Below are 26,189 nucleotides of genomic sequence, written 5' to 3'. Positions count from 1 at the left end.
TTGGCACTTGCTATGGACAGAGCCCCAGACTCTGGGGGACACAGGAGGAACTGACACAGGCCCTCATCTTGGATAGTGTCCCAGGAGACCCTGTGATCAACTGCTATTGAGCACAGGGAAACCTGACTAACCATAATTGGAGGGTTTGGACAAATTTGGTCTGAGATGCCTGTGGCTAGATGGTGGGGAAGTGGGATAGGGCAAATCAGGAGGTTGGATGTCTTCCTGCCTGGTTTGAACTCCTTGAGGGCAGGGATCATGGCTGCCTCACACACCCAGAGAAGATGAGTTTTGATCTTGGTCTTAAAGGATAAGGAGGAGTTGACCAGGTCGGGAAGGAAGGAGAGCATTCCGTACAGAAGGAGCAGCCTCAAGTAGAGGCACTGGTCCATGGAAGTGTATGTTTGGGGATTGATGAGTAACTGGTGAGGCTGGGGTATAGCATGAGAAATGGGAGGAGGCAGAGACTTGGGCTAGAAAAGATGTTTTGAGACATCATTATAAAGGATATTGAAAATATATAAGAAATTGGATTTCCTCCTGAGGGTGCTGGGAGTCCATTAGAGAGTTTTAAGGAGGGAAGGGACACATGATTGATACAGGATCCATGTTTCAGCCACAGTGGAGCTTGTCCTGGATGAGGGGAGACCTTGGTAACAGAACCACAGAGGAGGCTGGTATAATTGTCCAGAAGAGAAATGCAGAGGCCTGGGCTAGGGCTATGACATTGTGGAGTACAGATCTGAGTACACATCTGAGCCAGTGACATGTAGTGGAGAGGGAGGAATTAAATATGACTCAGGAATGCCTTTCACCTGATTGGCAGTAGGAGGATTCAGGAGGGGGCAGGTTCAGGCAGAAGTAATGAGTTCTATTTGGACATGTTGAGCTTGTTTTGGGAGCCCATGGGATATCCATGCGATGTCTAGAACAGTGAACTTAAGTTAAAGATTTGGGAGTTGACAAGTCATAGAATAATAGATGGAGCCTTAGAAGAGATTGTTAAAAAAAAAAAATTATGTACATAGAGGAGAAAACAAGGGTGGCAGATGGATTCCTTGGGAATCCCAATATCCCAATATTTAAGAGGAGCAGGAGTCAGTCAGTTAAGGAAAGCCATAAGCAGGCAGAAGGAGAACTAGGGCAGGATAGTGTGGTGGAAGGTGTGTTTGCTTGTGTAAGGACTCGCCTGTTAAAGTGACATTCCCTCTTTGGGAACCAGGCCTGCTCTGCTTCACTGAGCTGTTGTCAGGAACTAAGTCTGCTGCCTTGACCACAGAAGTGGGGACGCAGAGTGGAGAAGGTAGGCAGAGGATCCAGGGTGACTGCCCGGTGCCATTGCAGGTAACAACCTATACGGAGAGGAGATGGTACAGGTCCTGGAGCGGCTGAAGGACAGCGAGGAGAGGGCCTCCTACATCCTCATGGAAAAGATTGAACCTGAGCCTTTTGGAAATTGCCTGCTGCGGCCTGGCAGCCCTGTCCGAGTGGTCCAGTGCATCTCAGAGCTGGGCATCTTTGGGGTCTATGTCAAGTAAGCCAAGCAAGAGGGTCTCCTTGTCAGAGGGTCAGCCAAGCAAACCTGGAGGAAGCAAAGGACAGGGAATAGGAATCCTGGGCTTCAGTCCCAGCTCTGCCAGTCCCTAGCCATGTTACCTGTTTCCTTAATTAATAAATGAAGCCAGGCACCCAAGACCATCCCACATCACAGGGCTATCAGATGGAGCCCAGATGAGAAGTGTTTTGTAACTATAAAGGAAATTATGAGTAGTATCAATATGGATGAGAAAGTAGCCTTGGACTAGAAGGAGACCCCAGGGAAGAAGAGAATTTGGGTCCAGTTTCCAGGCCACCAGGAATTCTGGGAAAAGGTAGGTGGGGCCAGCTAGAGGATAATCAGTGCCTTTGAAAGGCTGAGTGGCCCCTGGGTTTGGATTTGAGCACTAAAGAATCAGGAAAAGAAGACTGCTTGGGAATTTGTAGGGAATAGTTCCTGGTCCCTTAAATCACTTCCTGCAAAATTTGTCCTTCAAGATCAAGCAAGGTAGGAATGGCAGATCCGACCATGCTCTTGATCATAGCTTTCTCTCTATGTAATCTTTCCCTCTAACCACTTATAGCAGCTCTGCCTGCCACTTCCCTCCAAACCTACCACCACAGCCATCTTAAGAGAGAGGTAGAGAAGGAAACTTACAGCTACAGAACATGAAATGTGAGCCTGGGATCATGCTAAGTGCTTTTCCTGTTTTATTTAATCCTTGTGACCGTCTTGCAAAGTGAGAGGTTTTAACTCTATTTTAAATTAAGGAAATTGATATTTAGAAGGGCTGAGTGACTTGCTCAAAGGCACAGAGCTAGTAATTTCCCAGTGAGGACGCAAATCCAAATCTGATTCTAAAATCCTAGCACTTCCTTGGGTGTAGTGATTCATTCATACACTGTTCACGTGGGACCAGGAAAGGTTTTGGGTGTGTGGGCTGTCTTGGTAATGGGGTTGTGTGTCTCCCGCTCCCATTTCTACAGACAGGGAAAGACACTTGTGATGAACAACCACGTGGGACATCTACTTCGAACCAAAGCCATCGAGCATGCAGATGGTGGTGTGGCAGCAGGAGTGGCAGTCCTGGACAACCCGTACCCTGTGTGAGGGCACAGCCAGGCCTGCCCAGACTTGACTTCACTCAAGAGACCTTTTATCCCTGTACTTGTCATTCCTCTCCTAGCCCCTCTGAGGGCCTTCCCTTCCTGCACCTTGGGAAGGCTGGTCTCCTCAGTTCGCAGAAGGGTGAATGCTGAGTACCTTCCCCTGGCTTTCCTATCTGAGGACCAGAAAAGCTGTGTTTCCCTGAGGTGAGATCTAGAGGCTCCTAAATCCTGTGAGTGTGGGTACCTGATTTGAGGTAAGGGTCCATAACCCTGCCACCCTCCTCTCAACCCCTCACCAGCCTTTCCAGTAGCTTCCAGTGTTTGATCTAGAATAGGACTGAGAGGTAGGAGGAGGGCAGTGAAGGGGCATAGCCTTTCCCCACTTCTGCCTTAAATAAAACTACATTGCTGATTCTGTGATTCCTTGGTGTATACATTTGGTGGGGTCGGCACACTTAGAGCAGGAGAAATGATCTGGCTATTATCAGAGTCTCCCTAGCCCCAGACCATAGGATAGAACCCTGAAGTTCCAATCTTTAGTCACTCACTAATGCTCCCACAGGATCATAGAAAATAATGCAGCTGTGATGGGACATCACAGGCATGAACTGGCTTCATTTGCTTTCCTGCTTAGTTCAGGAGCTTGCCAAAGGGCCTATGAGTGAAGCCCCCTGCCTGCAGATGCCCAAACCAAAAGTTCTGGAAGGAGGATATTGGGAGTATTCCTGAGGAAAACCACTCCCCTTCCCATCCACCACACAATTCAGAGCAGCTCGTAAGTATACAGTCTGTAAGATACCTAAGAAAACAAGTTACCACCTTTTTAAGGTCATAGACTTTATTCCTACAATCAGAGCCTGGGCATGACTGGGGCAAGAAGAGTTTCGTCTGAGAGTATCTCTTATGGGCAGGACTGTTCATGGAAGGGTGGGAACAGAGGACAAGGAAGACAAGTTCTTCTGGCCCTAGGAACAAAACACATTTATTCCAGCAAAGAAGCAGGTAGTCTGAAAACCGTCTGGAAACAGCCTGTCTGCACATCCCCTGAAGCAAATGGGTAGACAAACACTGCCATCTGGCACAAAAAGAGAATTCAGATCTAGAACAGAAGCAAAGTATTTAAAAAAATAATAATCAATTGTTTTGGGACACAAAGACAGGTGTTTCGAAGAGCAAATGCATACCCAAGATAAGTACTGGTGCTTCCTGAGAGAACTGATATAGGATTACAGAGCTGCCTCCCTGCTTCAGTCTAGACCCTCACTTGCCCTCTGCATACTTAACTTGGGTAAGGGACATGACCTTCAGGTCCCTGTTCTGGGCTCCAAGGGCTCTTGCAATCTAGGGGCACAGCAATCTGAGGCTAAGCTGGGCCGCGTCTCATCTATCTAGGACCCACAGGAAGTTGCCTCCACCCAAGGGCAAAGCTGGTCCTCGGTCCCAGACAGCTGGTCAAGGGAGGTGGTGTGGGTCAGCACTGGCCCTCAGCACTCCTGGGTGGGGGCAAGGGGAAGGTGGGCCACACTTTGGAAAGCCAAGCAGGGAGAAGCCTGGGTAAAGGGCAGGTCTCGTTTACTGGATGGTCAGGCAGCGGTGGTTGAAGAGCTGGCAGATGACAGTTGGGTCAGCCACAGTAGAGGTGTCCCCCAGGTCGTGGTCATTCTGAGCAATCTTCCGAAGCACCCGCCTCATGATTTTCCCTGGGGACCACAGAATTCTGGTTACCCAGTAATAGCACTGACCCACTCCAGCCCTGCCAAAAAGGCTTCCATCCACACACACTCCACCACCACTAGGCCTTGGCCAATCCCAAACCCAATTCCTTGAGGCCTCTGAACATACCTGAGCGGGTTTTAGGCAAGCCAGGTGCATTCTGGATATAATCCGGAGTGGCAATGGGGCCAATCTTTTCTCTAACTGTAACCAAGAAATCATTAAGCATTTCCTCAGTACCCTTAGCGAGGCTCCCAAAACCAAGGCAGAGATGGCTTTGTTCCCCACCTATTTCATCTTCAAGGCCCTGCCCACAGAGTAATTTTTACAATCACTGCTTGTCTTTCTCTTTTTAACACATTGTCTTTTACTATCCCGTTTTATTCTAATCTACCTTCGTGGAACTCAGACTCTAAGAATCAGCCCGCTAGAGTTTAAAATCCCACTTTACTAGCAGTGTGGCCTTGGGCAAATGATTGAACTTCTCTGAGCCTCAATTTCTTCATCTTTAGGATGAGAGTAACAATAGGATCTATTTCACAGCACTGATGATAGGGATTCAATGGATTAGCGCACTTAAAGTACTTAGCCCAGTGGTAGCACAGAGAATTCTATAAATGTCAGCCATTAGTATCCTAGTGGAGAGACTAGTGGAGACTGAGTGGGAAGAGGACAATCAGCTCCTAAGGCCCCCTGGGATCCGTTTGTAGTTTGCGGCTTGCTCTAGCCTCTCCCCAACACCTTGCTGTGGTAACTGGGTCGTCAGGTCAGACCCTACAGTTCCTACTTAGGGATGCTCCTCACTCTGCTTCTTGAGCTCCTCGGTGAGGGTGGGGCTGAAGGTGTAGCCATCGCACAGGGTGACAAAGCAGTAGAGGCATTCGCCCTTCACAGGATGAGGGTGGCCGACCACAGCTGCCTCTGCAATAGCCTCATGTTCCACAAGTGCTGATTCCACCTCTGCTGTGCTCAGCAGATGTCCTTGTCAAGGGAAAGCAAGTGCCATGAGAGAGATCCCAGCCTCTACCCCAGCCCCTGTTCCATTCTATGCCTCCAGGGCAGTCTTGGTCTGGTCAAATGGGGAAGCCCCTTCATTCATTCCTCACATGACCTGCTTCAGTAGTCCCACCAACCCAGTTCCCCTCCTCTAGGCACATTCCAGTGTTTATCACTCCTCCTCCAAATCCTGTATCCAGAACCGAATGCTTCACTACAAGCATGGTTTGTCTAGAGGACATCCTGGCTGGCTCGGAATGCTTTGGCTGGGACTTGCTGGGAGAGTAGTTTTAACTAGAAGGAAAAATGGTTCCTGGCCCTCACCAGATACATTCAGCATGTCATCAATCCTGCCAGTGATCCAGTAATAGCCATCCTGGTCCCGCCGGCAGCCTGGAAAGAGAAGAAGTGCACAATGTAATAAATATCCCACAGTAGGATACACGATCCACATCACCAAACTGCTATACTAATAGCCCCCAATAAGTCTTCCTGCTTCTGAACTTGCCAATGTGGTACAGGTTCCAAGAGATCAACACAGATTTCCACTTTCTGATATTCAGACTCTTGTGTAGTCTTCTTTCTCATTGCACTAGGGTAAGTCTGTGTAATCAATAGACTTTGGCAGAAGTGATGGTATGTCATTTCTTAAATTAGATTCTAGAAGACACGGTGGCATTCTCTCGGATGATCTGCTCTGGGGGGAAGTCCGCTGCCATGTCACGAGTAGCCCTATGGAGAGGCCCATGTGGTGAAGAACTGAGGGTTCCTGCCAACAGCCACATGAGTGAGCTTGGAAGTGTATCCTCCAGGCTCAGTCAAACCTTCAAATGACTGTAGCCTCAACCAACAGTTTCACTGCAATCCATGAAAGACTCTGCATGAGAACAACTGGCAAAGCCACTCACAAACTCCTGATCCTCAGAAACTGTATGAGATAATATTTGTTGTTTTAAGCTGCCAAGTTTTGGGGTGATTTTTTTCCATGGCAATAGATAATTAATACACCCACCTAAAGTCTGTTCTCCATAAATCAAAGTTATTTTCTAAACAAGAAATCAGTTCTTATCACTTCCCTGCTTACAAGCCCTAAAGATCTCCCCCACTGGACACAGGATAAAATCCAAAGTCCTCCCTGTGGCCCAGAAGGCCCCACATTATCTACCTCTCCAACTTCATGTAACATTCTTCCCTTTGCTCACTACACGTCAGCCACACAGGCTTTCAGTCTGTTCCTCAGACATTTCAAGTTCGTGTCTCTGCACAGAATATTCACTCACAGATCTTCCCATGCCTGGCCTCCTCCTCACCCTGGAGGTCTCTGGTCAAATATCACTGAAGTGAAGACGCCTTCTCTCACAATCCCATGTATGGTGGCCATTCCTTCAGACATTCTTTATCCTGTTACCTATTTGTTTTTCTCCATAGCGCTTGTCAGCAAGATAAGCTTATTAACTTGTTTGCTGAATTTACTGTCTGTCTCCCCTTACTAGATATAAGCCCCATGGGAACAGAGACCTTGCCTACCTTATTCATGGTAATATCCCCCGAAATTAGATCAGTGCCTAGACATAGTACATGCTCAGTAAAAAGCTATGCATGAATGGACTGGTGGACAGGGATGCCTGGGTGGCTCAGTGGGTTAGAGTCTCTGCCTTTGGCTCGGGTCATGGTACCAGGGTCCTGGGATCAAGCCCCACATCAGGCTCTCTGATTGGCAGGGAGCCTGCTTCCCTTCCTCTCTCTCTGCCTGCCTCTCTGCCTACTTGTGATCTCTATCAAATAAATAAATAAAATCTTAAACAACAACAAAAATGAATGAATGGATTGGTAGACAAAGTCATGGGCAAACATGGGCTCCACACATGAGGATGCATATGACATAGTAATACACGTTGCTACATGCCCCATTTCTTTTAGCACAGGAATGGTGGAAAGAAGAACCTCTTTCCTCATATATCACATCAGGTTGCACCATGGTGAGACCCTCTATGCAACACTCATTCCTGCTCTTACAGTCTTCTCTATAGCACTACCTGGATATTAGACACTGACACACAGAATATGTTCCTCTGTTTTTCTTCCCACCAACCAATTCTTCCTGAAAATGGAAGGGTAAGGTACATGTCAAGGTGGGAGATATGTGAAGGGGATGGCCAAGACTCACCATCTCCTGTTACGTAGTAACCAGGAAACTTCTTGAAGTAGGTGGCCTCAAAGCGTTCATGGTTCCCATAGACTGTGCGCATGATTCCTGGCCAGGGCTGCTTGAACACCTAAGGAGTGGGAATGGCACAGTAGTACATCGGCTATACTGTCTCACTTTAAGCCTGGAGACACTGTCACACTCACAGACTGGACAATCACAGTTTTGCCCAACCTGATTAGAAATGGCCTGAATGTCCTTCCTGAGAAGTAGGACAAAGCACAGGCTTTGAAGATAAACAATCCAGACTGAGAATCCTCGCTCTGCTACTAACTGTGTGACCTTGGGTTAGTAACTTTACCTCTCTAAGCTTCAGATCTTCTGTAAATCACAGAAAATAATCTCAACCTCCCAAAGCTATTGTGAGGATTGGATTAATGGTATGTGGAAATTGCCTAGTACAATGTTCTGTTAGTGATAAGCATTTAGTAAATTTGAGTCTCCTCAGGAAACCAAGTCCAGTTTGATAAAAATGAAAATAGTCATATAAATGTGAATAATTATTGGGGCACCTGGTGGCTCATTCATTAAGCATCTGCCTTTGGCTCAGGTCATGGGATAGGCTCCTGCTGAGCAGGGAGCCTGCTTCTCCCTCTCCCACTCCCCCTGCTTGTGTTCCCTCTCTTGTTGCCTCTCTGTCAAATAAATAAATAAAATCTTTCTTTAAAAAGTGAATAATTATTGCCCCAATCAATAATGTCCTGTGGTAGAAGATTGAAGAGATGGATGAAATTCTAGGCTAAGGTCAGAAGGCATGGATTTAACTCCTGTCCTTGTTACTAACTTGCTCTTAGTAAAAGTAAAGTGGGATAGAAGTGGAAGGTGGGGGCTGATAATCTTCCTCCAAGTACTAACATAAAAATCACAACAGCTAACATTTGTTAAATACTGTCAGGTTCTATGCTAAATCCTTCAAAAGGATTATCTAATTTAATCAATCCAGCAACTTGAGAAGACAAAGGTACTATATAGCCCTATTTTACAAATGAAACTTAGGTTCAAAGGGTTTTGGCTAACCTATCTGAGGTGACAGAAGAGGCAGATCTAGGATCTGAACCCAACCAGCCTGACTCTGGAGCCTGTATGATTTTCTACTATGTTATGAAGACTCCTTTCACACTAGAATGTTTGTCAAAGGAAGAATTAACACTAAGTCTTCCAGACCCAAAAAGGCATCATGAGGAATCTTTGAGCAGAGCCTTTAAGAGCCAAAGTGGCCAAAAACCAGAGAGGCAGGCTAAATAGCCAGAAGATTTCTTCCAGGGTCTCACAGAGGATAAACCCTCAACCATGGAGCTTTAGCCACAAGCACCTTCCAGTAGAAATTAGGTTCTAAACTCTGAAGCAAAGTACAGCATCCCTTGCTGTACTCTTTCTTCCCAACTCCTCAAAGACATCCAAGGGTCAGGACCTCACCAGGTAGCCTTCAGCTTCACCTTCCAACTCTTCCCCAGACTCATTCAAAATTGCAGGAGCTACACCAAAGAACGGGAAGGTCTAGAAACAAACAGGAGACAAGACTCAAGGAGAGGAATGAGGCAACTGTGACTCAACTCTTTACCTCTCCCAGGGACCCTGAGAGCCCCAGGTTCCTCAAACATATTAGTCTAGTCCCCTACCCTCTACCCAGGCCCCGAGACTCTTACTCCTGTCTAGCCCAGGACCAGCCAAGGGAACCTCACTCACAGCAGAACCAGGCTTCATGGGTGTGGCACCGGGGAGGGGGGTCAGCATATGGCCACCCTGTGGAAGTCAGAAATCAGGGGTATGAGTCAATCTTCCCACACTGTCCCTCAGCCCCAGCCTTCTGAATCCTTTACTCACTGTCTCTGTCTGCCAGAAGGTGTCCACGATGGAACAGCGCTGGGCACCTACCACCCGGTGGTACCACAGCCAGGCCTCAGGGTTAATGGGTTCACCCACTGTGCCTAACACCTGTAAGGATGCCCGGCTATGCCTTGGGCAGGGGAGTGGGAAGAAAGGAAAGCTCTGAGTACCACTGGGAACCAGGAAGACATGCCCCAGGCTCTTCTGCCCCTTCCCCTATTCTAGGCCAAGGAGTTGAACAATGGAATGGAAAAGACTGTACACAAAGGCCAGCCCCTAGCTCTGAGGGACACCCATGGGGCAGCAGCTGGGGAGGGGGTCTCACCGGTTGACAGGCTCATCTCCAAACTTCATAAGCAGGCGGATAGCCGTGGGTGCTGTGTAGAACTTGGTCACCTTGTACTTGTCCACAATGCTCCACAGGCGGCTCACATCCGGGTATGTGGGAATCCCCTCAAACTGACCCCAGTGAAGGCTGGTCATTCCTAGTCCTTCCCAACAGTCCCTTACTTCCTCTGTCATAGCCCCAGGCTCAGTATTTTGCCCTTTCTGATACACCCATGTCTTCACTCCCTTACAGACAAGCCAACAGACATTCCAACAGACATTCCCAGTCAGTATATACAGCCCCTCAGAATTCCTCTTTCTCCAGGGAACAGGTCATTGTGTAAGTCCCTGTGTCCCTAGACCAAGTGGCCTTGGGAGACTGTCACCCAGGATCATCTTGTCCTCCCCTAAGTAGGCCAAGCAGTCAGCCATGGGTCCCAGCTCCCTTCTCACCAAAACACTGGTGGCACCATTGGCCAGTGGCCCATAGGTGACGTAGGAATGGCCGGTGATCCAGCCAATGTCTGCTGTGCACCAGAAGACATCCTCCGCGTGGAAGTCAAACACATACTTGAAGGTCGTAGCCACATAGAGCATGTAGCCTCCAACAGTATGTACCACACCCTGCAGGAAGAATAGGGCCTTAGCTTGGGGACTTGGGCTCACCCCCACAGACCACCAAATGTAGGCTGGGCAGAGCTAGAGGAAGATCCTCTTCATGGATTCTGGCCCTGCCAGCCCCCCTTTTATAGCTTCCATCTCCTATCCCCTTTTCTCCATGTTCCCATCTCACACACCATACACATGCAAAGTCATCATTCATATCCACACCCTAAGATGGTATTTCTGAGCCACCTAAAATACTCTCATATACACGAACAGAAATTCACTTCTAAACTCTACACAGGGGGCGCCTGGGTGGCTCAGTGGTTAAAGCCTCTGCCTTCGGCTCAGGTCATGATCCCAGGGTCCTGGGATCGAGCCCCGTATCGGGCTCTCTGCTCAGCAGGGAGCCTACCTCCTCCTCCTCTCTCTCTCTGCCTGCCTCTCTGCCTACTTGTGATCTGTCTGTCAAATAAATAAAATCTTAAAAAAAAAAAAATAAACCCTACACAGTACACACACATGCACACACATGCACACACATGCACACTTGCCTTGGGTTTGCCTGTGGAGCCACTGGTGTATAGGATGAAGAGTGGGTCCTCAGCGTCACACCATTCAGGCTCACACTCATCCTCTGCCTCTTGCATGAGTTCATGCCACCACAAGTCAACCCCTTGGTTCCAGGAGATCTGCAGGGTTAGGAAGACAGGAATGGGCAGGGAAGAACTGTGAACACCTCACGACAGGAGCCTAGATATACCTACCTGGCACCAGGAGTTGGAGAAGTACTGCCAGGTGGAGGTGCTGGGGTGCGGAGGAGAAATGTGAGGGTGAATGTGACAGAGAACAGGGGCAGAACAGCAGGCTTCCTGGGCATTCCTCACACTCGGCTCCAGAGCTCCCCTTATGTAGCCTCAGGCTGAGGAGGACACCTTGGTTGGTCCTTCTCATCCTTTAGTTCTTAGCTTAAATGTCACCTTCATTGAAGGGCTTTCCCTGAACAGTATCTCGTAGATTCCTAAACCCGCCCTCACCCTTGCTATTATTCTTGACCATTACACCCTAGTTTCTTCCTATACGGTACATATTTCTAATTATTTGGTTATTTGCTTAATTACTATCTCCCCAACTAGATAGTGGGGAGTCTTTTTCTTTCTTTCTTTTATTTTTTTCTTTATCCCCAACACCTAGCAAAATGCCTGGCACTAAATACACACTCTAAATTTTTGGGGGTGAATGAATATGCACACACAGGCCTACATACAAACGTATGTACTTATGGCACTAGTGGCTTATCAGCAGGGATGCGGACACCACCCAATTCAGAAATGCAAAATTAGTCAGAGCCTGCAGGTGAAGCGGGCACCTAGCCCTGTTAGTATTGAGAAAAGTCAACAGCTTTTGGTCCAAGCACCTTTTCCTGAATGTCTAGACCTCATCCATATCTGCAGTTTCCTACCCTAACTCCGCCCCTACTTTCACACCACTGGTACCAATGGGTTTCCCATAGAAATATTTGCTTAAAGTTCCATTCAACAGAAACCCTGCTTTAAGATGGTGGAAAAGGACCAATAAGGACTTCTTCTCCCAGCAGAGGGAGGCCCCCCATACTAGAGTATCTGTGGTAACTACTTTTATATCTATCATCCTGAAATTTTTCTAACCTCTCCTTAAAACTATTTTACTTTCCTAGTTATATCACCTTTTTGAACAGGCAGTTTTCAGAGTCTACTCTGTGCTGAGGGAAGGTGGGATTCCCTGAATGTCTCCAAAAATTGCACTGGATCTCAATCCTAGTTCTGTCACTTTCTACCTGTGTAGGTCCTTGGGCAAGGCACTTTACCTCAAATCGTTTTGTTGTTGTTGTTGTTTTTTTAAGATTTTTATTTATTTATTTGACAGACAGAGATCACAAGTAGGCAGAGAGGCAGGCAGAGAGAGAGAGAGGAGGAAGCAGGCTCCCTGCCGAGCAGAGAGCCGGATGTGGAGCTCAATCCCTGGACTCTGAGATCATGACCGGACCTGAAGGCAGAGGCTTTAACCCACTGAGCCACCCAGGCGCCCCAAATCGGTTGTTTTTAAAATGAGGATAGTCAATCTTTCCTTAATGGTCTCACAGGATTTGGAGAACATCAAAAGAAAAAGGCATTACCTGAAAAATATCATACCTCAAATTGTCCTGTGGGGTGGGAAAGATTGATGAATGACAGAAAGGACAGAATTTAGTTCGTTTCCACTGAACTCCTCTGGGAAATAAATTCAAGGGTGTGGAAATAGGAACTGTCTGGGTTTGCTTGAGATGTTACAAAGCCCTTTATATTCATTAGCTTCTTGTATGTTCAATGGCCATGGCTGGCAGGTAGCCAGGATAATGGAAGAGAAACACCCTACTCCCATTATATGGCTATATACTCATTTATTGGGTAGATATTTGGTTAAAAAGCCCCAAAGTGTTAAACACATACCTTGATAAGTTACAAAATGACTCTCCAACCACTCTCCTCTTTCTGTACTATCTGCCCCTTACTTTAGAGAATCTGAAGTATCTGGCACATAAACATCTTAAGAATGACAAGCCCAGTGGAGCCTGGGTGGCTTAGCTGGTTAAGCGTTGGACTCTTGGTTTTGCCTCAGGTCATCATCTCATGGGTTGAGGGATCGAGACTGAGCCCCATGTTGGGCTCAGCGTGGAGCCTGCTTGAAGATTCTTCCCCTCTGCCAACTCTCCCCTGCCGCCCACTTATGGGCTCTTTCTCTCTCTAAAATAAATAAAGTCTTGGGGCGCCTGGGTGGCTCAGTGGGTTAAAGCCTCTGCCTTCGGCTTGGGTCATGATCCCAGGGTCCTGGCGATCGATCGAGCCCCACATCGGGCTCTCTGCTCCGTGGACAGCCTGTTTCCTCCTCTCTCTCTCTGCCTGCCTCTCTGCCTGCTTGTGATCTCTTTCTGTCAAATAAATAAAATCTTAAAAAATAAATAAATAAAGTCTTAAAAAAAAAGAAAAAGACAAGTCCAAACCAAGTGTGAGCACCATTAAAAAAAGAAGAAGAAAAAGAAAGGAGAGAAAGAGAAAACACTAAAACATACCCTATTTTTTTAGTGGAATAGCCATATGGGTCTACACATACATTGACACAGGGATACTTTTTTTTTCCTGCCAAATGATCTACTTGAGATGAGGGCCTTAATGTATTTAAGCAGAAGAGTGTCAATATTGCTTTGGGCAAATGGTCTGCAGTACTGGTTTGAATTGTCATAGAAAAGGCACTAGGTACATACAAGGGAAAAGCATAGTTATACTGTGGTAATGAGGGGATTCTTGTAATCTTATAAAATTGTTTCCTTTGTGAGTATGTGGGTGAGTAGGGCCAGTACCCCAGGTGTGGAACTGGTAACCAGCACCAGAAAACAGGGTGTGCTTAATTAGAGGTGCAGACCTTGGTTCTGAATTGGGTGTGTGTCTTTGAGGGCCCACAGCTTTGAACCAGGAAGATTTTAATTTACCGAAATAAGAATTGATTTGGCCTTTGTCTTTGGACCAGGATAGCTTCACGGAGGGCAATTGCCAGGTGTGAGATAATGAGGAAGCCCACAGGTGACATGATGGAGAAGAGCACCTCCAAATTGTGCCGGGCCCTACCTTAAAAAATGCTTAAGAATGATGGGATGTGGTGCTCTCTCAAGATTTCTGTAGCTTTGACAGCAATTTTCAGACAAACCTGGACTTTGTAGCCCTACTCTTATGGTCTTTGGTTTTTTGATAACTGATTATTTTCACTTCCAAGAAACAAAAATCCAGGAGTCTGTGGCCTATAATTAATAATTATAGGAGTTTATTTCTTTTCTGGTTTCCCTTTTAGAAATGCCAGGCTGCCTGCTACGTTAAAAGCAATAAAAGCTAACATTTATAGAGCAGTTACTACATGACAAAAACCTTATATATACTGACAAAACCCTATCAGGTAAGTACAGTTATTATCCTTATTCTACAGATGGAGAAACTGAGGCAAGAGAGCTTAAGTAGCTTGTCCAAGCTTCCACAGTAGCAGGTGACAGACAGAGCTAGGATTTGAACCCAGGTAATCTGGCTCTGGAGTCTACACTCTAACCACTGAGCTTGTTACATCTTCCAAGAGAAATGTCTTAGGTCTCTGCCTGACTTTGAAAAGGAAAATAATGTCCCCTGGGAATCAGAGCTGTCCCCACCATGCTATGAGAACAGAGAAAAAGGACTATATTTACCATTAGCTGAAGAGATTAACCATATAAGATTTAGAGTAAGACAGCCTATGAGAATGGTAAAATTCAGAGGAACAATGGGTTTTATGTTTTGTTTTAATAAAGGAAGTGGCTTCCTTTTAAGCATGTATTATCATTTCTCCACTGCTGATAAGGTAACTGAAATTCAGAGAGGAAAAATAACTTATTTGAGGACATACAGCTAAAAATTATTCTCTGGACTCCAAGCCCAGCCTTTTGCTAGTCTAATCTGCTTTGAGTCCCCACTTAGAAATCTCACATCTTAGAAACACCTACAAAGTAAATTTTATTCAATCTAGCACTTAATTATATCAGAGTTTTGCAGTTTATAAATCCCCAAGTAATATATAAATGTATTTAGATATATTTAGGAATCTTACCTGTTATCCTATATAAAACTGAGGTTTTTCATTTGTAATACATATATAACTCCTCAACTTGATGGTGAGTTCCCAAGGTCCAAGTTCTGTCCCTCCTCTACTCACTCTCCTCCTATCTCCTAGGGCTCTGCTCCAGCTAAATACATAGTAAAAACTTTCTGACAAGTCACTTGGTCCTCTCTCCCACAAAGGTTCTGAGCAGCAGGAGTGCAATGGGATGCCTGTTGCTACCTCCTGAGATCCATGTTCTATGCCAGTTCGGAGGGGTAGCAACAGGCATTTAGTTTCATGACCCTTCAGAGTAACTTAGGTGGCAGAGGACCCAGGGGCAGAAAGAAAGGAATTAGGTCTGGCAGCCACCTCAATGGGGAAAACAGGCAAAGAGCAGATGGAAACACAGACAAGCACGCAGAGCAGCAGTACCCAAGGCAGTGCAGAGGTGGATACCTGGGGCCAGATGCGCTTGGGTTTCTCTTTCAGCTTACCCTGTTAAGAGCCCACGGAAAGGGTGGTGAGCAGGGTCTGAGTATAGGGGAGTGGGAGGGAAGGGTCAGCATGTCCCAAGCACCTGCTGCCTCCTTTACTTCAGGCTCCCCTCCCAGCCTACATTTTCCTGATCTTGTCCCCAACCTCTACACACCCAGAACCCCTAATGCTGAGTGGGGTCTCCACAACCTCCCTAGGCTGACTATAGCCTCTCTAGCTCTGTGATCCCTCAGGGCCCCTCAAGTCACAAATCTCAGGAAGCTTTGTCCTTCTGGACCCTGGAGCTTTCATTCTTCATGCCCCTTAGACCTTTGGGCTTTTCCACCATTTCCACTAAAAGTGCTGGATCCGAAGTTAATAAGGGCCATATCTTGAGGGCCAAATCCTGATCCTTCCATGGTGGGACCATACAGGCCATGCCAAGACAGAGACCCGTACACACAGTCACCCAAATCATCCCATTTCTTTCTTTCTTTCTTTCTTTCTTTCTTTCTTTCTTTCTTTTTTAATTAAAGTATAGTTGACTAAGCCGGCCCATTTCTAACCTAAGCCCAAGCCCTGGGGATCTCTTGTACCCATCAGGACACTCCAACTAGCACGGAGTCTCCCTTAAAGTCTAAGGGAGACTCATACTAAGTTCCCAAGATACAGGGGGCTCCCTAATGACATTCAAGGTCAAAGTCCTCCAGCTCCCAGCTCCCTACCAGCCCTGCCAGAGGAAGCATTCCTAGGATTGCTCCCAGATTGTCTAAGCGTTATGATAAGGAAGCAAAGAAGCACAGCAAGAACCTCCTGGGCAGGCAGAGGGAGACAATCTGAGCCCAGAGGAAAGCATAGCAGTACCAGACTCACCTGCACATCTGGGCATGGCCTCTTAATGGGGGGGGATTGGCTGGGAGAATCACCTGTGCCCAGCTCCGCCCGCCCCAGGTGCTTGACCACAATGCAGCATCTCACTTGGAAACCCCTAGAAGAAGGAAAAACCTGAAGTGGTAGGCTGGTTGGCTCAAAAGAGAATTTGGAAAGACCCACCCATGTCCATCTAAGATAGAGGGGACCAAGGGAATCTGTTACTGGGGAATTGCGGACCCAGAGCGGTAGCCAACCAGCCAAACACACTTACTTCTCCCGACACTTCTCCAGGGCCTCATCAGCCAGCTCCTTCAGGTTCACAAGCTTTTCCCCCCTGTAGAAGGCATCTTTGGGGAGCAATAGACATTCCAGGCCTTAGGAAGGCACCACACTCCCAGCCCCTTATCCCTAGTGAGCACAATGTTCATTGAGCCCTTCCTGAGGTAGGCCTCATGGCTCTAGCTCTTCCAGTTGATTTGAGCTGACAGAGGGCCAGGTGAGATGGAATCAGGAGTAAGGGTAGGCAGTCCCTACTCTATTTGCTGAGCAGTTGCAAATACCAACTAGCCAATGAGAGACCAAAACTTCAGGTATGGCGGTTTTGGGAAAGGGGTGAGAATTAGTCACCTGTAGTGATAAGAAGGCTGCAACTGGAATCCAGGATCCTTTCACACAGAGACTCTGCAGAGAAGCCTGCAAACTAGGAAAAGGAAGAAAGACTGAGGGAGAAAAAGACCTAGGAATTAAGTAAACAAGGAAAGGAGACACTCATAAAACCTTCAGGGTTTCTAAGCTATGGTCCTAGAAGAAACTGGATACCTGATATGGAACCTATGACCCAAACATTCTAAACTCCTTAGTCTGATTCTTAAGACCCTCCATCATCCAGGCTTAACCTACTTCTCCAGAACCCTACCCCCCACTAGGTCTCTTTTTCCAATCCAAATTCCTACCACAATGGAGTGCAGAGCCCCAAGGCGGGCACACGCCAGCATGGCCACGACAAGCTCCGGTATCATGGGCATGTAGATGGCCACTCGGTCACCCTTCCGAATGCCTGCAAATAAAGGACACAGATCATGGACCAAGGACCCTTCCTGCTGCTACTTGCTCCTTCTCATTAAGCTACTGCCCCCCAATGGCTGACCTTTTCTGTTCCCCTATACCATATTCCTTCCACTCCTTGTCTACTTCCCCCAAGTCCTCAGATACCCCAAGGCAGGATCCTGCAGTCCCCTTCTTATACTCCCAACACTCACCCTGTTTTTGGAGAACATTGCTGCATCGACACACTTGGACTAGAAGCTCACGGTATGTGATCTGGGTGGTCTCCTCTGGTTCATTGCCCTCCCTGAGATATATCAGAAAGAATCAGTCATTAGGGAATATAACATTTTCCCCCAAGCAAAAAATAGGAACAGTCCTAATAGCCATTCAGGAACACCAAAGCTCCTTATGAATGTCCTGTGAGGGTGAGCTGTCTGCCGTCACACCTTGAACTGACTGGTCAGACACTTTGGTCTTTTAAAGTATACTTTATATACAAGCTGTGTGTCATTGGAAGATGCAGTGTCCATCTGTGAGCCTCATTAGGTTTCTAAAATGGGATGATGGCCCCTTCTCTTCCATCCTAGGGATGTACTAAGGAGAAAGGATACCACAGATGTGTTTCTTCCTGAGCACAGTGTCAAGACTGCATTGGTGTTATTCAAAGTGGGGGCTCCAGATCACTTGCACCCAGGGGAACTTATTAAAATGTAGATTCCTGAGCCCTAACTCAGACCTACTGAATCAGAATCACAGAGTCCAAGAATCTACCTCTTAATTACAAGCTGGTATAAAGATTCAGTTGGTGATTCTTTTTTATTTTTTAAGATTTATTTATCTATTTGAGAGAGAGAGAGAAAGAGCATGAGCAGGGCAGGTAGAGGGAGAGCGAATCTCAAGCAGACTCTGCACTTAGTGTGGAGCTGACGCAGGGCTTGATCTCATAACCCTGAGATCACAACCTGAGCCAAAACCAAGAGTCAGATGGTCAACTAACTGCACCACCCAGGCGCCCCTCAGTTGTATTTCTGATACAAATTTAAAGTTTCAGTGGTAACTGGGTGGCTCAGTCCATTAAGCGTCCAACTCTTGATTTCTTGATTGGCTCAGGTCATAAACTCCTAGTTGTGAGACTGACCCCTACATTATCGGGTTCCATGCTGGGCAGGAAGCCTGCCTAAGAGTCTTTCTTTCCCTCTCCCTCTACCCCTTCCTTCTTTCCTTCTCTAAAAAAGCTCCAGAATCACTACACTTTTATCATCTTATTTCTGTCTACCTCCTCAGCTTTGCCTCCCATTCCTTCCTAGATTTCAGTCTAGTTTCCTTCACATTGGCTTACTCAACAACTACTATGTGCTATATACATGTATAGAAATAAGGCACCGATGAATGGAACAAGCAAGATCCCTGCCAACATGGAGTTTATATTCCAATGACAGTACAAAAATTATACAAGTAACAAATATAGCCAAGATAATTTCAGATGATAAGCATTATGAAGGATATAATGAATGACAGAATGAGTGACTAATAAGAAATACTTTATTTTTTTTAATTAAAGATTTTTTTTTTTATTTGACAGAGAAAGAGATCACAAGTAGGCAGAGAGGCAGGCAGAGAGAGAGGGGGAAGCAGGCTCCCCACTGAGTAGAGAGCCTGATGTGAGGTTCAATCCCAGGACCTTAAGACCATGGCCTGACCCAAAGGCAGAGGCTTAACCCACTGAGCCACCAGGGCACCCCTGGAAATACGTTTAAAAAAAACATTTTAAGGAACTTTCATGACTATATGTGAATATTTAATGACCCCTGGTGTTTTTTTTCAATTTTATGATTATATATAATATATATATTACATATATACAAATGGTACCACAACAAAAGATATGTAATGAGAAGTGTCCCTCCCACCCCTAGTCTCCAATCACCCTGCCAACTGGCAACCACTATTCATTCTATATTGTGTAACTTTCCAGAAATAGTCAATATGCAGACAGAACCACTCCTAATAGGTTGGAGGGTGTAGAGCAACTGAACTACTGTGGACTGACCAAGATAATCACTTTGGAAGAAGTTTACACTGTTAGCATCTTTCATAAGATCCTTCGGATATCGCTAAAGATGGAAATTTAAAAACCAAATTCAAAAAACTGAATTTTAATACTCTTCATTAAAGAGTATTTAATGGGCACCTCACAGTCCCCAACCAAGCATGGATGGAAAGAGGTAGGAAAGAGATGTCCCACGGACAGGTCTATTACAGAAGCATTACATATATGTATTTATGTTTACATATTCTTGGTTTTTCTATACAAATGACGGTACACAATACACACCATTGTGTATAGTGTTTTTTATTGAGTATAATGTACATCCAATAAATAGAGCTCAGTCATCTTGCTTTTTAAAAATTTTAATATACCTTGATATAATTCTTCATTAAGACTTATAGTGCCGTTTCTTTTTCTTTGTCATCTGCACAATGGTCCACAGATTGTATGTGCCACAGTTTAACTAACAAATAAATGCTTCAATGAATATCTTTATTCAAATGTCATTTTACTCACTTGCAAATATGTCTGTAGGACGAATTACACGAAATAAAACTGTTGGGTCAAAGGATATGTACATTTTAAATATTAATAAACATTAGAGGACAACTACTTTAAATAATGGTCCCAGAAGGCCTCCCCCTGGGGAAGCTTGAGCTACAAGACCCAAGTGATGAGAAGTAGTCCACCATATGAATTCTTGAGAAGGGTATCCTGGGCAGAAATTTGGAAAGGCCATGAGGCAGTAAAGAGTTTGGCCTATTCAAAGATCAGTAAGGAAGCCAGCATGGCTGGAGCATAGTGAACAAGAAGAAAGGTAAGAATGAAAGTTAAGCAGCAGCCAGATCACATAGGGCCTTGTAGTATTGGTAAGAAGTTTGAATTTTATTTTAAGTGGGTTCCTCCTGGCTTCCTACACACATTGGATCATGCCATTGCCTCTGCTCAGTATCCCTTCCCCTTACCTTCTGGCACCAAAACCACACAGCCCTCCCTAAACACTGCAGGCCATTGCTCTCCCTCTCTTTCCTTACTACTCAGAGTACTCAAGAAAGAGGTAACTAAAACCCAGAAAGATGTAGTAGCTTGGCCAAGGTCAAATAATAAGTGGAAAAGCCAAGAATAGATCTTCAGGTCTTCTCATTTCAAGGCACAACTCTTTTGCCTCACAGTGTGAAGGACAGGGACTAGCAGGGAAACCAGGCCTTGGAGGTTACACAGAAGATTATCAGCCTCTTTCCAGCTCCTGGCTTGATGAGTCAGTTACTATCCTCTCATTGGCTTAGCCTCCTAGGGCTAAGAGGAGCCAAGCACAGAGAGCTCTCTAAAGTGAGAAGGAACACAGAGAGAGGAAGCTGGCAAATGGCCCTGAATGCCAGGGCAAAAAGCCATTTCCTTAACTGGCCCACTGATAAGTGTCACAGAAACTTCAGAACATCTCGTTACAGCTAAATGCCAACAGATACCACACACCCCTGCACACATATCCCCATATGTGTACCACATACCAGCTCACCTATGTGTACTTGAAAGCATAAAATAACATATACTAATATACAAAACACTGTACACATAAAAGCTGCCCATTTGTACACAGAGGCACAAATAAGGAGAAATATATGGACCTAAGACTCAAACACAGGCCTATCTGCAAGTACATGCACCATACTTGTGTACCCATCTATGTGCACAGCTTGTCCCTCCCAAAACACTAGCAAATCATTGTTTTATTTGCTTCACATAACTTTCCATTATTTGAAATTATCTCGTGTGTTTTATTTGCTTATATATTACCTGTGTCTTTTATTGGAATATAAGCTCCATGGTAACAGAGAATTTGTCTGTCTTGTCCCTAGAACCTAGAATAGAGCCTGGTGAATAGAAGGTATACAGGAACAGATAAGCACAAACCTATTTAAGAACTGCTTACTTGAGCCCACTTTTAGTTACACACACACACACACACGCCCCACAGTGTACATTCCTCTCCCAGGCTCTGGGCTCAAGCTATGCATTATTGATATAGGCACCTTACTTCTTCCAGTGTCTTCTTTCTCTGACATACACACCAACCTGGGGCCCCTGGCTCATTAGGAGAAGGAGGTAAACAGAATACTAGCCTACTACAAGCTCCCAAGCCCTCTAGGATTTTGAGAAAAAATTTTAAAAGATTTTATTTATTTATTTGCCAGAGAGAAAGTGCGTGCGAGAGAGCGAGAGTACAAGAAGGGGGAGTGGCAGGCAGAGGGAGAAGCAGGCTCCCTGCTGAGCAAGGAGCCTGATACCAGGACTCAATCTCAGGACCCTGGTATCATGACCTGAACTGAAGGCAGGCACTTAACAGACTGAGCTACCCAAGTGCCCTGGATGTATGTTAAGAATTTTTAAAAGAACATTCAGTTTAGTCTCCTAACTCCAAAGAGATCCAAAGAGGCCATTTAAGGTGCTCAAGGTCACATGGTGGTTTGTGGCACAGATCTCACTTTCCTTATGATCTATCAGTACTATCTTTTTTACATTTATTGTGGCTTTATATTTCCCATTACACCTTGGGTTCTTGAAGAGCAGGATCATGTCCCCTTCCTCTCCATCTCCTCCAACTTCAGTTGACACAATAAGTACTTTAGGTTCATGGTTGAGTCATAGAAAACCTAATAACTGATTAATGACTGGGAAGACTGGGACTCCTCTTTTATATGAGGGACAGTTACTGTATTGGAGATTTTAGACTAGCAGAGAAGTAAAACACAGGACAGGAGGAAAGAGCTGGGGGAAAAATAGGTGGGAAAAGCTAGTTTCTTTACAGAAACAGAGGGCAGGATCTAACCTGGTGGGTTAGGCCTTCTAGAGGAGAAAAACCCAGATGAGAGAAGCAGTCAAACCTATTTTGAGAGGACAAATTGAACTTAGCTGTTTGCCTGAAGAGAAGAGAAGATACTGAGTTACATGACAGCAGTATCTGTATCTTTGTTGCTTCTACTCTGGTTCAAGCCACCTGCATCTCTTGCTTGGATGACCACAATGGTCCCAAACTGGTCTCCTACTTCATTCTTACCCTCTTCCAATCCATACATCATCTGGAATAATCTATTAAAAATCGTACCACCTCCTGCTTAAAATCCTTTAGTGGTTTTCATTACATGTAGAAGAAAATCCAAACTTCTCCTATGCCTTGTATCTTTTCCAGCTCATCTTATTCTATTGTCCCATTTTGCTCAATAGACTCCGAACACATTATTAGCCTTCCTACTGATAGAATATGCCATATTCTTCCCCCAGTTTTTCAAATGGTTTGCTCTATGTCATGCTTCAGATCACTCGAAGTAGCATCAGTCCTTCCTTTATTCTTCATCACAACACTGTTTATTTTTTTTTAATATTTTATTTATTTATTTGACAGAGAGAGAGAGAGGGAGAGTGCACAAGCAGGTGGAGTAGGAAAAGGAGAAGCAGGCCTCCTGCCAAGCAGGGAGCCCATGCGGGGCTCGATCTCAGGACCCTGGGATCATGACCTAAGCTGAAGGCAGACGCTTAACAACTGAGCCACCCAGGAGCCCCTGTTTATTTTTTTCATAGCATTTTTCTCAAGCTATAATTGTATTATTTTTATTTTTCTAATTGTCCATCTCTCCTACTAGATTATGTTTTGCACAGACCAAATTGGTATTGTTCATTGCTGAATCCCCAATGCCTTGCAAAGAAACCTGTATATAGTCAGTGCTCAGTAAATATTTGCTGAATAAATGAATGAACCTTAATGATTATTATGGGAAAGAAGCAGACTAGTGTTACGTAACTATAAATCGAAGAGGTGGGTCAATTGGAGATTTCAGTATAAGGAAAGCCTTTCTGTCAGAACTGTCCAATGATAGAAGGTATTCCTTCAGGAGCTTCCTAACTCTGAAGATACATAGAATCTGGGATTCCCAGGGATACTAAAGAGCAGACTCCAAGACTGGGACCAATCAAGAAAGGCCAATGTGTCTCAAGGCATGATCACACAGTGTTAATAATGCAAACTCCCCAAAGAGCTGCTGAATAGGATTGTACAGACTGGGCCAGGGAAACCCTGATACCTGTTAGATCCTTCTTCAGGGAATGGGGATCTTAGAATTCTCATTTTATAAGCAACCCATGGGATTCATGTTTTCTGAAGTTTGAGATGACCTTAAAAGTCTCTACCAACTTTGAGATTCTCTGATTATGTAAAATTAAGAAAACATGTAAAATAATGTGTTCTCTGATCCATAAAGCACTGCACAAATGTAAGACACTCAGATGTAGGTATGCCCTCAAGTCACTTTCCCTTTCATCAAGGGAAGAGGGAGTGGGAGCAACATAACTTTACCAATTAGCAGACTGATGTTCCCTCTGGGTACTCCTGCCCTAGTCACAGTGAAGAGCGAGAAGGGCTGGAGGAGGAGGTAAGAGGAAGCACACCCCAAAGACTAAATCATAAATCACTTAGGATGCCAGAGGAGGACAGGGCTTTCAATGTCCACTACCCTTATTTACAGATGAGAAACCTAATACACAGATGGGAAGTGATGGCCTCAAGGTTACTTAACACATTTGTAGCTCCATTATTCTAAAGCAGTCCTATCTAACATAGTAGCCACAAGCTACATATAGCTACTGAACACTTGCAATATGGCAGAAGAACTAAATGTTTATTTAATTTTAATTATTTTAAATATTAGTAGTCACCTGTGTCTAACCATACTATCTAAATGTCTAGTCTAGGTAGTCTCCTCCTAAATGACATGGCCTCCAAAAGGAGGATTTTTTTTTTCCGAAGCCAGAATTAGCATTAGGAAGAAAATCAAAGTGCAGGTGTCCTGAGAACTACAGAGTTGAAGTCCACCAAGGATGGATTTTAACTTAGAGTCACCCAAGAGAATTAAAAACATATACACCTAAAAAGCTTGTATACAAATGTTCACAGCAGCATTATTCATGATATTAAAAAGAGAAAATAATCCAGATATCCACCAACTGAAGAACGGATAAATAAAATGTGGTATATCTATACACTGGAATATTATCTAGCATAAAAAGGAATGAAACATTAAGTCAATCAGGGAAAGACAATTATCATATGATCTTACTGATACGTGGAATTTGAGAAACAAGGCAGAGGATCACAGGGAAGAGAGGAAAAAATGAAACAAGATGAAACCAGAGAGAGAGAGATAAACCATAAGAGATTCTTAATCTCAGGAAACAAACAGGGTTGCTGGAGTGGAGGGGGATGGGAAGGATGAGGAGGCTGGGTGATGGACACTGGAGAGGTATGTGTTATGGTGAGTGCTATATATTGTGTAAGACTGATGAATCACACACCTGTACCCCTGAAACAAATAATACATATGTTAATGAAAAATCTATTTTAAGAAATAATAAATAAATTATTATTATTTTTTTAAAGTAATGAAGTAGGGGCACCTGGGTGGTCAGTCATTAAGCATCTGTCTTCAGCTCAGGTCACGATCCCAGCATCCTGGGATCAGGCTCCTTGCTCAGCAGAAAGCCTGCTTCTCCCTCTCCCACTCTGCCGCTTGTGTTTCCTCTCTCACGGTCTCTCTCTCTCTGTCAAATAAATAAAGTCTTTAAAAAATAATAATAAAAAATTAAAAAAGGAATGAAGAACTGATACATGCTACGGCACTTGTGAACCTTTAAAAGATTATGGTAAGTAAAAGAAGCTAGAAAAAAGGCCACATGTTGTATGATTCCACTTATATGGAATGTCCAGAATAGTCAAAGCCATAGAGACAGAAAATAGATTAGTGGTTGCCCAGGGCTACAGTGGGCAAAGTTGGAGGAAAATGAGGAATGACTACTGAGTATGGGGTTTCTTTTTCAGTGGTGAATGTTCTAAAATTGGATGTGACGAGAGTGCCTGCATGGCTCAGTCTAGGGTGCCTGCCTTCGGCTCTGATTATGATCCCAAGGTCCTGGGATCGAGCTCCGTGTCAAGCTCAGCAGGAGCCTGCTACTCCCTCTCCCTGACACTCTCCTTACTTGTAATTTCTCTCTGTGTCAAATAAATAAAGAAAATCTTTATAAAATAAAATAGATCATGATGGTGATTGCACAACTCTGCGACTATACCAAAAATCATTAACTTTTACACTTAAATTGGGTAGGATGCATGGTATGAATTATATCTCAAATTTTAAAATTTTGTGATTTTGATTAGAATTGCAACAACATACAGATTAATCTGGAAAAACAGACATCTTTACAAATCTTCCTTTCCAGAAAGTTTGCCTCTTAGCACTACTCATTTATTCATTCATTACTGTTCATTCATTCATTCATTCATTCTTTCTATTTGCCTAAATATTTGGCACTTATTTATTTTAACGTTATAGTCATATGTATGCATCTATTTACTTCACTGGACTGTAAGTTCCTTAAAGGCAGACAAGACATATTAAAAAAAAAAGACATATTTTTATCTTTTTCCTCCTCAGCGCTTAGCATATAATGTGACACACAGTGGGTACTTAATACATAATTGTGAAATAAATGGGTACAAGAATGAATGAATGAATGAATGAGGCTCTCTGCTCATATGACCTGCCAGATCCAGGCTAATCAGAGTGAGGAAACATGGAAAGAAAGGGGATTATAGAGGATACAAACAAAGTAGACAGATGCTAGATAGGCAGGGGGAAATGGCAGACACGGAGAAGAGGGAGAAGAAGAATGTAAAACTCACAGAATGGGATTTGGAGAAATATCAAGGAAAATTTCTTGAGCCCCTAAAACTGGGCTCAGTTCTGGACT

General features: G+C 44.7%; 2 protein-coding genes across 4 annotated transcripts in view; one reads left to right on the top strand and one right to left on the bottom strand.

The window, feature by feature from the left end:
- GSS (glutathione synthetase) overlaps positions 1–3,066 on the top strand; it is a 28,400-nt gene extending 25,334 nt beyond the window's left edge. For both annotated transcript variants that reach the window (XM_004746571.3, XM_045084113.1), the window contains exons 12-13: positions 1,345–1,534; positions 2,524–3,066. In XM_004746571.3, coding sequence (XP_004746628.1) covers positions 1,345–1,534; positions 2,524–2,647 — 314 coding nt within the window. In that variant the 3' untranslated portion in view covers positions 2,648–3,066. The remainder of the gene's footprint in view (positions 1–1,344; positions 1,535–2,523) is intronic.
- Positions 3,067–3,466: 400 nt separating this feature from the next.
- The window catches only part of ACSS2 (acyl-CoA synthetase short chain family member 2), a 47,042-nt gene continuing 24,319 nt past the window's right edge, over positions 3,467–26,189 (bottom strand). Inside the window, exons 3-19 of one of the 2 annotated variants that reach the window (XM_004746573.3) lie at positions 17,557–17,648; positions 17,251–17,354; positions 16,925–16,997; positions 16,569–16,644; positions 16,298–16,412; positions 15,407–15,445; positions 10,873–11,010; positions 10,169–10,339; positions 9,714–9,847; positions 9,386–9,518; positions 9,248–9,304; positions 8,978–9,058; positions 7,523–7,631; positions 5,680–5,748; positions 5,164–5,340; positions 4,489–4,563; positions 3,467–4,346 (exon numbers count right to left, since the gene is read on the bottom strand). In XM_004746573.3, the coding sequence (XP_004746630.1) occupies positions 4,219–4,346; positions 4,489–4,563; positions 5,164–5,340; positions 5,680–5,748; positions 7,523–7,631; positions 8,978–9,058; positions 9,248–9,304; positions 9,386–9,518; positions 9,714–9,847; positions 10,169–10,339; positions 10,873–11,010; positions 15,407–15,445; positions 16,298–16,412; positions 16,569–16,644; positions 16,925–16,997; positions 17,251–17,354; positions 17,557–17,648 (1,771 nt within the window). In that variant the 3' untranslated portion in view covers positions 3,467–4,218. The remainder of the gene's footprint in view (positions 4,347–4,488; positions 4,564–5,163; positions 5,341–5,679; positions 5,749–7,522; positions 7,632–8,977; positions 9,059–9,247; positions 9,305–9,385; positions 9,519–9,713; positions 9,848–10,168; positions 10,340–10,872; positions 11,011–15,406; positions 15,446–16,297; positions 16,413–16,568; positions 16,645–16,924; positions 16,998–17,250; positions 17,355–17,556; positions 17,649–26,189) is intronic. The other variant, XM_004746574.3, reaches the window with a different exon arrangement.

This window comes from Mustela putorius, unplaced genomic scaffold (assembly GCF_011764305.1).
Source record: "Mustela putorius furo isolate JIRA1106 unplaced genomic scaffold, ASM1176430v1.1 tig00000743_pilon_pilon_pilon, whole genome shotgun sequence".
Classification (NCBI taxonomy): Eukaryota; Metazoa; Chordata; class Mammalia; order Carnivora; family Mustelidae; genus Mustela; species Mustela putorius.
Note: the sequence above shows the minus strand (reverse complement) of the source record. Positions and strands in the feature narration are given on the sequence as shown.